Below are 13,962 nucleotides of genomic sequence, written 5' to 3' on the forward strand. Positions count from 1 at the left end.
CTGACTTACTCTCTTACTGACTCAATTACTGAATCACTCACTGACTTACTCTCTGACTCAATGCCTGAATCACTGACTCACTCACTGACTCACTCACTGACTAAAACTGACATTCCCTTTCATTCATGTTTTAAAGAGTTCACACCACCAGTTAGCAAGATTATTACTAGCTAGCAGGAAATGCTAAAGGCTAACGTATGAGAAAAATAAGCTAATGAACTTAAATGGAAACCTACAGGTAAATAAACAGATGAATTAATGTACAGATTTTTATGAAACAGAATATAAAGCATTAATGAGACAATAAAAACATCCAGATCAACACAGACTTTATTTAATTCTACATCTGCCTGTAATAAACTGACAGATTTACAGAAGACTGTCATTAGACTTTCCTCAACATTACATTATTATTATTATTATTATTATTATTATTATTATTATTATTATTATTATTATTATTATTATTATAGCAACACACAGGTTGAAACTCCTGAAGCACTGAATCATCAGCTGATGAACTGAACCAGTTGCATTGTGTAGGATTTAATATGAGAGAAATGAGACGATCTGCAGTGTGATGGACGTGGGAGAGAACCGTGACGTGACTGATGTCCTCACTTCATCTACAGCTTCCCACAAACCCCACAGACAGGAAGGTTCCATGACGGCGTCCGAGCAGATTAAAGCGTCGTAGTGTTAACATATTGCTCCTGGTTTGATGATTTACTCTGAAACCTGACTGTTCTGAGCAGCACTTTACACTGAGACACACACTGGGGGAAATGTGGGGAAAATATATGATCAGATAAAAACATGTGATTTTCTAATAGCTCTGTTAACAGAAATCAGGGTTTAAAGGTGGGGTCTCCGTTGTTTGTAAGCCAATGTTGACATTTGAAATCACCAAAACAAACACGCCCCTAACCCAAAAGGGTCCCACAAAACGCGGTTGTAGCTGCCTCTCTACATTACTACGATAGAAAAGAGGTGTTATTTGTGTAGTAACAGCGTTTAGCTCAGGAGTTATTGACTCGGGAAACTCCAACCTGTGAATATGTGGCCAACTTCCTGCTCCTTCAGTTCTCTCCAGCGCTGGAAAGCTGATCGAATATTAACACGTCCTACTTCTTGTCCTTATCGTAAGTCTTTCTTCTCTTTCTTTCTTTGTTTTTATCCTCCATGTCAATGTTAAAACCACTTTCTGCTAATGTCACACATGCGCACCGAACACTCTCACCATCCATATCGACAAGACACGCCCCTTTCTGCTCATTGGCTACGTTTGTTTAGTTTTTGTTTAGTTTGTCGTCCCGACTCAGTTTTCTCAAGTATTTCTCAAACGACGGAGACCGCACCTTTAATGTTAAATAGTTCAGTCTTAATATAGTTCGGTTTCTGTAGGAACAGCTCGTTCACAGGGACGTGTTCACTGCTGTAAATAAACAGATTTCTGTAAACTGTATTGTATTTATCACTGAGTTCATTAAGGTCATATTCTATAAGCTTCAAAAAAAAAAAAAAAGTTAAAGGTTTGATGTCATTTGTTAGTCGGTGGTTATTTCCTACAGCAGCTTGACCCAATGTATTGTCTTCTGTCTTTAATATTTCCCTTTATTAATCCCTGGACATCACAATCCGTCTGTTTTCATCTTTTATTTTCCACAAAGACGACAAACAAACGGCTCTTAATATTATATTATTTATTTGTCTTTGTACAATGTAATTACAATACAAATATGCAGGTTTAAATACAAAACTCTGTAAATAAAGATTAAAAATAAACTCCACGTTTTTTTTGTTTTTTCGCTAGATTACAGTTTACAATCAAGTTTATGAGGTCATTTAGTTTCCTTGTTTTCAAAAAGAGATCTACATTTGTGTGGGGACACGTGGACTGGAGCTCAGGCTAATCAGGTGTGTATCGCTTCATCCTGGCTTCGTTACACGTCAGACGCAGAGCACCGAGAACGGACACGCTCGTGTAGACGGGACGTTTCCCCCGTGAGGCCTGCAGCTTGGCCACGTTACAAACACAGTCGCTTTGGGAACAAATCTGAAACAGAAGCCATTGTGCAGCCTGGACCGGCTCTGTTAACCCTGTACGGTAGAGATTAGCGCTTAGCGATCCACAGACTGGAGGGAACTCGAGCAGAAAAACTGTGTGGTCAGTCAATCGATCTGTAAATCTATTGTGCATATTATTGTTATTATGATGATTATTATCAAGGTGGGTGTTCTGTAAAGCACAGTGTGCAGTCTGGCTTTGAATATCTAGCTTTTATCCTATTCATTGACAAACCCCAGACACCGGCGTCAGATCAGATCCGGTCATTGAACACGTTCCTACTGAACACAGCACGGACCTGAGCCGAGATCCGAGTTCGTTTATATCACTTCCGAACAAAAGCTAACAGAAAGCATGGAGCATTATTGCAGAGTAAGAAATCCATCGGTACAGGAATGAAGGATTCCCTGAAACGTTACATGTCTGGAGCAGAACCGGCACCGAAACCAGAGTGTTGAATATACTTTAGCCTTCGATATATGATTATTAGTTTCATTATTCTCCTGGATTATTAAAGAGTTCAAGCTGAAAGTTAAAAAGCCAGGAAACATGTGCATATTATCATAAAAGAATCCAAAATCCAAAGAATATACAGTATTTTGAACAAGCGAACGTCGCGGCAAGTGACGACGTCCACAGATTTCCGATCCGAGTCTAATCCGCTAGGTTCCGAGCTTTCTGTAAACCGCTCGAAACAATCAGTCGCTCTCCAGCTTTTTTCAGACGTACATCTTCCCTTTTCTTCCTCACTTTACGACAAACCGAACCGAACTCTTCGTTAGCACAAACGATGACATATTTTCTATGGTAAAATAAAACTAATTGTTTCATCAGCTTCATGTAGCTTCAGGCTGTGGCTGAGTCCTGACTGGGAAATCAGACTCAGGTCTAATCAGGCACGTTTATACCTTCTCTGTTTCTGCATCACTTACATTACAGCTTCTTTTCCGACTGCACTGCCGGGCCCTCGGCGTTAAGAGCTCCGTAGCTCTTTGTGCTAAGAGTTTATCAGCATAATCAGCCTCCAAGTGCGACGTGTCCGTGTGTTGCCGACAAGGTGCCGACATGACGCTCGAGCTGTGACTCACAGGGATCGAATAATAATGAACATCCACAAACTGCGTGATAAATAAGAGGTGAGGGAAAAAACATGCTATTTACACTCTCATTTGCTAGCATTTCCATTAGTAATTCTCCAATCATGCAGTTCTCATCTATGGAGTCAGAGCGTCTTCGTTACACCCGAATTATACGTCATCTTCTGCCACGGGGGGTTAAAGTAAAACAATACAGAATAACAACTAATTCAATCAGCACAAATTAGATTTAAAATCTTTTCCACAATCAAAAAAAAGTAATAAATAAACATTTTGGCTGCATCATAATCAATCTTTTGCTCCCTCTGCAGGTTGTTTGAGGTCACTTGATTCACTTGATTCACTTGACTGAGTCATCGCAGCAACAGCAAACTCGAACCCAGAAGTCTTTCCATCCTTTAAAATGAAGTGACTAGGTTTGTTGGGTTCAGGGAAACCGTCATGTTCCCAGAAAAAACGTTTTATGACTGCATTTGGAATGGTACATGATGCAAACTGGACACTTGAGTGATCCTGAAGAGCAGGAGCAAGAGTTAGAGGAACAAACGAGTCGAACAAAAACAAGCCAAATGCAACAGGGTATCATTTCTAATGTCAGGGTCTAAATCGATGCCCATATGGATGCAATTAGAGCTCAATTTCAAAGGTCTTTTGTAAATCGTTGGAGAAAGGGTTGGGTGCCTTGGGTTGTGATTTGGACTCCAGAGCTGCCCACTTGGCCTCAAAGCGCTCTGCTTCCTGGGCATCAGCTGGGGGATTGGACTGCTGCAGACTCTCCACTGGCCAGGCGTTGGTGCTCCCACTCCCACTTGTCATGGAGCCGTTCTGTGTAACGCTGCTGGAACCCACGCTGGTTCTGGAGGGAGGTGAGTTTTGTGCAATCCCATGGGAGGCTGATTGGTTGGTGAACGTAGCGCTAGCGAAGCCCCCGGCAAGGCCGGGAAAAGCCGAAGGACCGCCGCAGAGTGTGCTAGTTTTGGAAGCCATACCAACCCCCATAGTGCCTCCGCCTGAAGAACCAGTGGCACTGCAGAAGACATTTGCTACCATTTGTGAGGGTGTTATACCCACCACAGGCATGCTGGCGTTGGGGTATGTCATGCTGTTAGCCATGGCAGGCATGTAGGGCTGCATAGGCACATAGGCTGGCTGTAGAGGCGCCTGGCCGTACATGCCCACTGGTGCTGGAGTGGTGTCAAAAGCCATAGGGAAGGGCTGCATGGACGTGGGCAGAGAGCCTGGAGCGAGGGGTGCGGTAGGAACTGGTGTCGGCTGCTGGATGGGTGGTGGTGGCAGAGTGGGTGGAGTCTGCTGCTGGGCTTTCACTGCCTTAGAGACTTCCTCCAGCCAACGTTCAGCTTCGGATGGTGTGCGCCTGTGGCCAGTTGAAGGTGGAGACTGAACAGGGGGCTCCGACTGGACCCATGAGCTGGTACCTGCAAAATGCAAAAAATATATATATATATATCTTCATTTTATTTGAATTGGGTGAGAAACACTTGTGTGTCACTGAACCACCCTGTAGTATGTCACATAGGTGTCAGTGATCCTTAAGCTTCACAATGCGAAGGCCACAACTGCCTCTGCAGGTCCCGAGTAGGATTATTATTATTGAGTATAATTATGTGCCTTCTACAGATCCTTCTCATTACCTCTGCACTGCTTCTATACGGGTCTGTCCGTGTTGCCACTTTAACCCCCCATGTGGTCCTTCCAGCTCCAGTCATTTCTGTTCCAGCCCCTGATTCTGTCAAAGCCAATTCCAGTTTCTGCTTGTCCTAGATTCTGGCTCGGTCTCAGATCTGATTCCAAACTGATCTGATTCTGTTCCTGATCTCAGACCTAATTAGATCCAGTTCCAGTTCCTGTACCGACGGATCCTGTCTTAGTCCTTGATTACACCTTGCATCCAATTCAAGCCACAGTTACTTCATGTTTTTGCAGCTTGTCTTAAGTCTTTAAGCTCAGCTTCCTGTCTGTATTTTTAACCAACCTTCTGTACTATTTCTATTCTGTGTGTTATCTTTACCTTGAGGCACAGGTGGAGGTGGGATGGCAGGAGGAACGCTGCATGCTGGCACACCGTTGCTGGTGGCTTGGCCACTGAGGTCCTCCGAGGGTTTGGTGAATGAGCTGTTGATTTGGCTGCACAGCGCGTTGATGCTGTCGGCTTCAGCAGCCACCGACAGGTCCATCTCACAAACTGGGGCAGAATCAATGGAGCAGGTCAGTTGGACAAAGCTAAAGTCATGCAGATCGACCACAGAGAGCACTTACATGGCAGTGTGGAATAAAATAATCTGTGTCCAGTGGAGCTTGTGGAACTGGTCTGGGACACATGAAACGTTTCTAGTGTTGATATGGAAAGTTTCTTTATCACACGACTGAACTAAACAGGACGTGAAGTGTGACTGTAAAATGTGTAGAACATTGAAGATGTCCTGTAAAGTGTAACTCGGTCCTTTAATGACATAAACATGGAGGTTACAACAATAAGCCTCCATTTAATCAACATTGAGTTCTTATACAATAGAAACAACAAACTTAGGAAATCCTTGACCTTGTCTCGAGTCTACAAATAGAACACCATCCATAATTCTCTTATCAGTGTCAAATCTGACCTGAGGGATTAAAGCAGAGAACAGGAAGGGCTGGCCGAGGCGCGCGCGCGCGCGCGAGCGCGCGCGCGGCGCGCGCGCGGCGCGCGCGACGCGAGAGATAGAGAGGAGAGAGAGAGAGAGAGAGAGAGAGAGAGAGAGATGAAAGAGAAAAGAGAAAAGGCAGAGAGGTAGAGAAAGAGAGAGAGGAAAAGATAGAGAGAAAAGGGAGAGAGAGAGGAAAAGAGCGAAGATGAGAGGAAAAGATAGAAAGAGAGAGGAAAAAGAGAGAGAGAGGGAGAGAGAGAGAGAGAGAGAGAGAGGAAAAGAGAAAGAGAAAAGGAAGATGAGAGAAAGAGAGGAGAGGAAAAATAAGAGGAGAATGCTATATCTATTACACATAATAGGAACATCTCTCCCTCCTCTTTAAATCTATCTCATACCTCTCTCTTACCCTCTCTCTCTCTCTTTCTCTCCCTCTCTCTCTTACCCTCTCTCTCTCCCCTGCTCTCTCTCTTACCCTCTCTCTCCCTCTCTCTTACTCTCTCTCTCTTTCTCTCCCTCTCTCTCTTACCCTCCCCCCCCATCCTCTAGAGATGGAGTTTTTGTGGAAATACACATAACTGCAGGGAAACACAGCAGGAGAAACAGCAGGTCACACCAGAGAGCCACAGCAGCTTTCTATAAATACATAACAGGACTAGGATGAACATGTAGGAGGATTTCTGGGAAATATTTGTTTTAGTCTACATCTATGTTCATGGTTCTAAAGTGTGCTCCAAACTACATAGGAATATGAAGTATGTGCAGAACAAGATTATAATAACCATTATTAAAAATATAATATAAAATAATGAGAAATTTTTTTTAATTTATATCATGTAAAAGGTTCTGATTGGTTCTCAATCAGATTTAGAGCAACTCTGACCTTTTGTTATTATTATTATTATTATTATTATTGTTGTTGTTGTTGTTGTTGTTATTATTATTATTATTATTATTATTGAGTTAGTAATGCATTGGTGAATATAATCACTATTGTACCAGTAGAAGAGAATGTTTGGTGAAGTTGGTGATGGATTCTACTGATTGTTGTGTGTTGTGTGTTGTGTGTGTTATGTGTGTTGTGTGTGTTGTGTGTGTTGTGTACAGACATCACTGACCTGGGTTCTTGCTCTCGAAGTCTGTTTTGCGCTGCAGGGTGGACGGCAGCTCGTTCAGGCGCAAAGACAGCTGGCGTTTAAAAGGCGAGTTTTTCTGGCTGAGTGCAGGGAAGCCACGGAATGAGCCCTGGCGCACAAGCTGTTCGAGGGGCGCGTGGCGACGAGGGATGGCGTGTGGCCCACCTGCCTCGGCTCGTTCTACCTGTGTGGCTGCACCTTCTGGAGGTGAGGCATTACCTGGAGGAACTGCAGGGACGGAACAGACTTCTGCACAGAGGACACGACATTCACATGAGGACCGACTCATAAAATGCAATGGATATTAAATTGAATAAATCTGAATAAATCTTTATGCTTTCTTTTTATTATCTTGCTCTATCTACATTTTTTGATTCTGCTTCTGGATGAAAAGATTTTTTATTACTTCTTCAAAACTGCAATATTGCACTATATCCTATAACCGTACGACTGCGTCTCAGCAGCACTGACTGTTGTCTGTAATCTTCTCTTTATGAGTGTTTATAGAAGAGACTGGAGTCTGCACTGTGCTGGTTTACTGACCTTTTTTTTTGTCCTGCAGCTGCTTCATGATGTCTTCCCTCTCACCCTGCTGACCAGCCGAGGAGACTCGGAACGAGCCTTCACGAACAAACGACGTGCGGGTGGCATCGAACGACGCCGTGACGCCACACTCCTTCTCCCGCCGCTGCTTTCGCTCCAAACAAGCAGCAAACGCACATCCTACTGCGTGACTGAGACGCTCACCCTGCCGTGTAGAGCAGTACTAGTGAGCGAAGAACACGTTTATTTCCGAACTTCTTAAAAAGATATTTTAAAATGACTTAAAAACAGTCAGATATTAAAGACAAGTATTTTAAATTAGCACTAATTCTAATCAGGGTTTAAGATGAAGAGAATGAATGAACACTCAAACACACAGATAGTCCTTGTGACAGTAAATTGCTCTCTAACATCATAACTCATTTCCTTGAGTGTCTCGAGTACAGCAGTATGCAGCAGGCAGCTTGTTCCGGCTGAGAGATCCGCAGCACTTATCCTGCTTACTGGAATTAGAGGACGAGTGCAAAATGCAATCCGCTCTCACCGAGTCCTTAAGAGCCATGAAGCAGTGGCACATCCAGCGACGTGTGGTTCCGTCACGGCAGATGTAAGAGAAGGCCTTGTCGTAGTTGCGGTCCGGTGCACAGAACGACACCTTCTCAATGGTCTGATCAACGATGAGGTCCTACAGATGACACGAGACAGGAAGGGAACACATTTGTATCATCTACAGCAGAAATTACAGCGTAATGGTTTACCCAGTGTGATGGTAGCTGACTTGAGCACGTGATGCTGTATCGGTGAGCGTTACCCGTAAACACAAGGTGCCATAATTTACGCACACAATCTTACTTCGGGAAACCTTGATCTCATTCAGACTCAAATTCCCAGAATGGCTCATACAAAAGGCGTAGTAAATCAGAAGTGGTGGATCCTCACAGTGTGTGGTGTGTCAGGTGAGGAACCCATTCATCTCAAGCCTCCTCAATGCCTGGAGTGGGCCAGCGCTCTGAGAGGAAGCTCAATGGCCAATTGTGTTCAGGGAGAAAAAGAGCCGGAAGACCGGAGTGGTCAGAAAAGAGGAGGGGCTGATGAATCACTTCACACTTCTGGGAAAACAGGAGGCCATGAGGCTTGTTAAATGTCAGGGCGGGACCCCAGACACACTCGGGCGAGATCAGAGTGTGTGCGTGCAGCAGGATGCTCGGGAGCCATATGGACAGGGGTAAAAGGGGATTAGTGCTCTATGCTGACTCATAGCAAAGCAGAGGGATTAGCAGAAGGGCAGGGAGAAAGGGAGAGAGAGAGAGAGAGAGAGAGAGAGAGAGAGAGAGAGAGAGAGAGAGAGAGAGAGAGAGAGAGAGAGAGCGGACGGAGGCGATGGATGTGTGGGGGGAGGGCTTACAGGCAACAAAAAGAGGGTTCTTTGTGCCTTCCTCTCGCTTTTCACAGCCTGGAAAAGAACAGGATGACTGTAGAGTAGTGTAGTGTAGTGTAGTGTAGTGTAGTGTAGCGTAGTATACCGTAGCGTAGCGTAGCATAGTTTAGTGTAGTGTAGAGTAGTGTAGTGTATAGTAGTGTAGTGTAGTGTATAGTAGTGTAGTGTAGTGTAGTGTAGTGTAGTGTAGTGTAGTGTAGTGTAGTGTAGTGTAGTGTACTGCACTGTAGTATAGTGTAGTGTAGTGTATAGTAGTGTAGTGTAGTGTAGTGTATAGTAGTGTAGTGTAGTGTAGTGTAGTGTATAGTAGTGTAGTGTAGTGTAGTGTAGTGTATAGTAGTGTATAGTAGTGTAGTGTAGTGTATAGTAGTGTATAGTAGTGTAGTGTAGTGTAGTGTATAGTAGTGTAGTGTAGTGTAGTGTAGTGTAGTGTAGAGTAGTGTAGTGTATAGTGTATAGTAGTGTAGTGTAGTGTATAGTAGTGTACTGTAGTGTAGTGTAGTGTAGTGTAGTGTAGTGTAGTGTAGTGTAGTGTATAGTGTATAGTAGTGTAGTGTAGTGTAGTGTAGTGTAGTGTAGTGTAGAGTAGTGTAGTGTATAGTAGTGTAGTGTAGTGTATAGTAGTGTAGTGTAGTGTAGTGTAGTGTAGTGTAGTGTAGTGTACTGCACTGTAGTATAGTGTAGTGTAGTGTATAGTAGTGTAGTGTAGTGTAGTGTATAGTAGTGTAGTGTAGTGTAGTGTAGTGTATAGTAGTGTAGTGTAGTGTAGTGTAGTGTAGTGTACTGCACTGTAGTATAGTGTAGTGTAGTGTATAGTAGTGTATAATAGTGTAGTGTAGTGTATAGTAGTGTAGTGTAGTGTAGTGTAGTGTATAGTAGTGTAGTGTAGTGTATAGTAGTGTAGTGTAGTGTAGTGTAGTGTAGTGTAGTGTAGTGTACTGCACTGTAGTATAGTGTAGTGTAGTGTATAGTAGTGTAGTGTAGTGTATAGTAGTGTAGTGTAGTGTATAGTAGTGTAGTGTAGTGTAGTGTAGTGTAGTGTAGTGTAGTGTACTGCACTGTAGTATAGTGTAGTGTAGTGTATAGTAGTGTAGTGTAGTGTAGTGTATAGTAGTGTAGTGTAGTGTAGTGTAGTGTATAGTAGTGTAGTGTAGTGTAGTGTAGTGTATAGTAGTGTATAGTAGTGTAGTGTAGTGTATAGTAGTGTATAGTAGTGTAGTGTAGTGTAGTGTATAGTAGTGTAGTGTAGTGTAGTGTAGTGTAGTGTAGAGTAGTGTAGTGTATAGTGTATAGTAGTGTAGTGTAGTGTAGTGTAGTGTAGTGTAGTGTAGTGTAGTGTAGTGTAGTGTAGTGTAGTGTATAGTAGTGTAGTGTAGTGTAGTGTAGTGTAGTGTAGTGTAGTGTAGAGTAGTGTAGTGTATAGTGTATAGTGTATAGTAGTGTAGTGTAGTGTAGTGTAGTGTAGTGTAGTGTAGTGTATAGTAGTGTAGTGTAGTGTAGTGTAGTGTAGTGTATAGTAGTGTAGTGTAGTGTAGTGTAGTGAATAGTAGTGTAGTGTATAGTAGTGTAGTGTATAGTAGTGTAGTGTATAGTAGTGTATAGTAGTGTAGTGTAGTGTAGTGTATAGTAGTGTATAGTAGTGTAGTGTAGTGTATAGTAGTGTAGTGTAGTGTAGTGTATAGTAGTGTAGTGTATAGTAGTGTAGTGTAGTGTAGTGTAGTGTAGTGTATAGTAGTGTAGTGTAGTGTAGTGTAGTGTATAGTAGTGTATAGTAGTGTAGTGTAGTGTAGTGTAGTGTATAGTAGTGTAGTGTATAGTAGTGTAGTGTAGTGTATAGTAGTGTAGTGTAGTGTAGTGTATAGTAGTGTAGTGTAGTGTAGTGTAGTGTAGTGTAGTGTATAGTAGTGTATAGTAGTGTAGTGTAGTGTAGTGTAGTGTATAGTAGTGTAGTGTAGTGTAGTGTAGTGTAGTGTAGTGTAGTGTAGTGTAGTGTAGTGTAGTGTATAGTAGTGTAGTGTAGTGTAGTGTAGTGTATAGTAGTGTAGTGTAGTGTAGTGTATAGTAGTGTAGTGTATAGTAGTGTAGTGTAGTGTAGTGTATAGTAGTGTAGTGTAGTGTATAGTAGTGTATTGTTGTGTAGTGTATAGTAGTGTAGTGTAGTGTAGTGTAGTGTATAGTAGTGTAGTGTATAGTAGTGTATAGTAGTTGTTAGGAGTGTAGTGTAGTGTTAGTAGTGTTAGTGTAGTGTAGTGTAGTGTAGTGAAGTTGTAGTGGTATTAGTAGTGTACATAGTAGTGTAGTTGTAGTGTTATTAGTCGTGTAGTGTAGTGTATAGTAGTTGTTTATAGTAGTGTATTAGTAGTGTATTAGTAGTGATAGTGTAGTGTAGTTTAGTGTGATAGTAGTGTAGTGTAGTGTATGTGTAGTGTAGTGTAGTGTAGTGATATGTAGTGTATAGTAGTGTAGTGTAGTGTATCGTAGTGTAGTGTTAGTGTAGTGTAGTGTAGTGATAGTGTAGTGTAGTGTATTAGTAGTGTATAGTTAGTGTAGTCAGTGTTAGTATTAGTGTATTGTAGTGTAGTGTATAGTAGTGTAGTGTAGTGTAGTGTAGTGTAGTGTAGTGTAGTGTAGTGTAGTGTATAGTAGTGTAGTGTAGTGTAGTGTAGTGTATAGTAGTGTAGTGTAGTGTAGTGTAGTGTAGTGTAGTGTAGTGTAGTGTAGTGTAGTGTATAGTAGTGTAGTGTAGTGTAGTGTAGTGTAGTGAGGCCCCTGACCACCTTTACACGACTGTGTGTTTAGGTGTGTTTTTATATCCTGGTGAGGACCAAACGTCCCCAAAAGATCAGGGATGTAAGAACATTTAGTCCAGACCAGAATATAGAAAAGAAAAAGCCAGACGATTAAAAAGATGTCGTCAGTTACAACAAGCAGCCGTCAGACCCATGTGTGGCCCCTGGGACGCTTCAGTTAGGAGCTGGACATAAAGTAAAGGTGGTGGTGGGATTTGGCTGTTGGAGCAGAGCCAACGTTCCCTGCTGTGCTTTTTTCTGCAGTTTCCCTCGTGTTTAAAGCCTTGCCTGTATGCTGAGGCCAACACCGTCAGCACAGACCATTCAAGCCAAACCTTTTCATGTGGTCCCTGTTTTCCGGTTGACTTCCTGTTTGGGTAAATATTTCAATAAGTACAAGGACAATGAAACGCATACCTTGGTTTTGTCGTCGACGACTCGCAGACCATCAGCCGACACCCACAGCATGGCTTTTACCGTCTTTTTTCCGCTCTGAGAAGAAAACCGACAGAACGGCATGAGACTCTACTGCGGCTTTCTGACCTCTCAGTGTGTTTTTATGCATCTTCATGTACAAATGTACATCACACAGGTGCTGAGCTGTAACGGAGGGATGAGGACGTTAAAAAGAAGAGAGCAGGACCTGGTGATGGGCGACGAAGGGAAATTAGAGGGGGTGGTGTTACTGAAGACAATGGGACTGAGAGACAGGAAGAAAAAGAGACCACACACACACACACACACACACACACACACGGTCCAATCCTCTGTACAACACTGTACACACATCGTACTTCATGTAAACCCTTTGAGTTACACACACCTGCTTCATGTACATCTAAATAATTAAATCTGTTTTCGACATGCAACATGTTCAGGCAGAAATGATTAATGATCAGAGGATAATGTGACCATTAAACAAACCCTTAACAAAACAGAACCTCTCACACATCCTTGAGAAGCTGCTGGATTCATTTCACCTTACTGAATGTGTTGGAGGTTGCAGGTGGAAAGCTGGAGGTCTGAAATCATCATCAGCTCTTATCTGGAATCTGATCATACTGAAAAGGAAAAGGGAGGAAAATACTCACCACCTTCAGTTTCTTCACAGCCTCCTCACACACATGCATCCCTCTGGACTCCTCCACCTCCACCAACCCCAGATACTGCAGACGAGAGAACGACAGGAGGAAGAGAGTGAGACAAGCAGCTATTCTGTTCTTTATCACATCATTTATACCGCAGTGATTCAGAATCAAGAATCTAAACATGGTAGAATGGATCGATCAAAGCCCAGACTTCAGTCTGATTGATTAGTGTTCACTAAGAACAAGAAGAAGAAGAAGAAGAAACAATATCAGGAACCAGATTGTAGCTGATAGAAGACTCGTGGCTGTAACTGCAGTCCAGAGTCTGGTTGAAGGGGTTTATTTTATTATCTCAGATTCAGACACACCACTCTGTCTAACCTGAGAGAGATACAAAGCCTCACAATTCATCTGGAGATGGTGTGTGGTGATGTGAGCACTGAGGAAAAGGTCCATTAGAGAATTCCATCTCTGTCCTCCGGCTGACGACGAAAACGAGGCTGAATTTAATTATGTTTATCTCTCTGCAGTGAGACCTTCATGAATGGCACCGAAGCTCGGCTTCTCTTCTGGATTTGTTTTAATTCTGTTTCAAGTTCAATTCTAAGTTCAAGTGTCATCCTGCGTCCTAAACACTGCCACCTGTCTTATATCTATGTAGAACGTACAGAAACCAGTTGTAAACGTGAGCACTTGTGATAATGGTGATTACTGTAGTGGGCGTGTGCACGGAGCTGCCGTGTGGAGGTTGTGGTCCTGCTCCCAGCACTGCCAGTATCTTATTGACTTTTAAAGCTTTTACCACACAGACTATAGCTGACCCATTTAGCTTCATGGACACGGCCATTAAATGATCACTCCCCTATCGGACGATCCTACGCTGCACTTCCTCTCCTCTAATGAGAAGTGAAGCCTGGATAACATTAACATTATTGTGCTTTATCATGGATCATCAGCTCAGAGGGACTAAAGGTGAATAACAAGGTGGGTTCAGGTAGTGTTGTAATGTAACGGGGTACAAATACTTCGTTAACGTACTTAAGTAGAAATGTCACGTATCTGTTCTTTACTTCGCTATTTAAATTTATGTCAACTTTCACTTTTACTCCACTACATTTCCGAGATAAAATGTAAACTTTTACTCCGTTATATTCCCACTAA

The 13,962-nt window shown here is 42.7% G+C and overlaps 1 protein-coding gene across 4 annotated transcripts in view; it reads right to left on the bottom strand.

The window, feature by feature from the left end:
- Positions 1-1,686: 1,686 nt before the first annotated feature.
- The window catches only part of numbl (NUMB like endocytic adaptor protein), a 43,881-nt gene continuing 31,605 nt past the window's right edge, over positions 1,687-13,962 (bottom strand). For all 4 annotated transcript variants that reach the window (XM_047820752.1, XM_047820751.1, XM_047820750.1 and 1 more), the window contains exons 3-9: positions 12,805-12,879; positions 12,131-12,205; positions 8,031-8,171; positions 7,487-7,691; positions 6,926-7,192; positions 5,195-5,368; positions 1,687-4,601 (exon numbers count right to left, since the gene is read on the bottom strand). In XM_047820752.1, the coding sequence (XP_047676708.1) occupies positions 3,793-4,601; positions 5,195-5,368; positions 6,926-7,192; positions 7,487-7,691; positions 8,031-8,171; positions 12,131-12,205; positions 12,805-12,879 (1,746 nt within the window). In that variant the 3' untranslated portion in view covers positions 1,687-3,792. The remainder of the gene's footprint in view (positions 4,602-5,194; positions 5,369-6,925; positions 7,193-7,486; positions 7,692-8,030; positions 8,172-12,130; positions 12,206-12,804; positions 12,880-13,962) is intronic.

The sequence above is a fragment of the Tachysurus fulvidraco genome, chromosome 11, assembly GCF_022655615.1.
Source record: "Tachysurus fulvidraco isolate hzauxx_2018 chromosome 11, HZAU_PFXX_2.0, whole genome shotgun sequence".
NCBI classification, from domain to species: domain Eukaryota; kingdom Metazoa; phylum Chordata; class Actinopteri; order Siluriformes; family Bagridae; genus Tachysurus; species Tachysurus fulvidraco.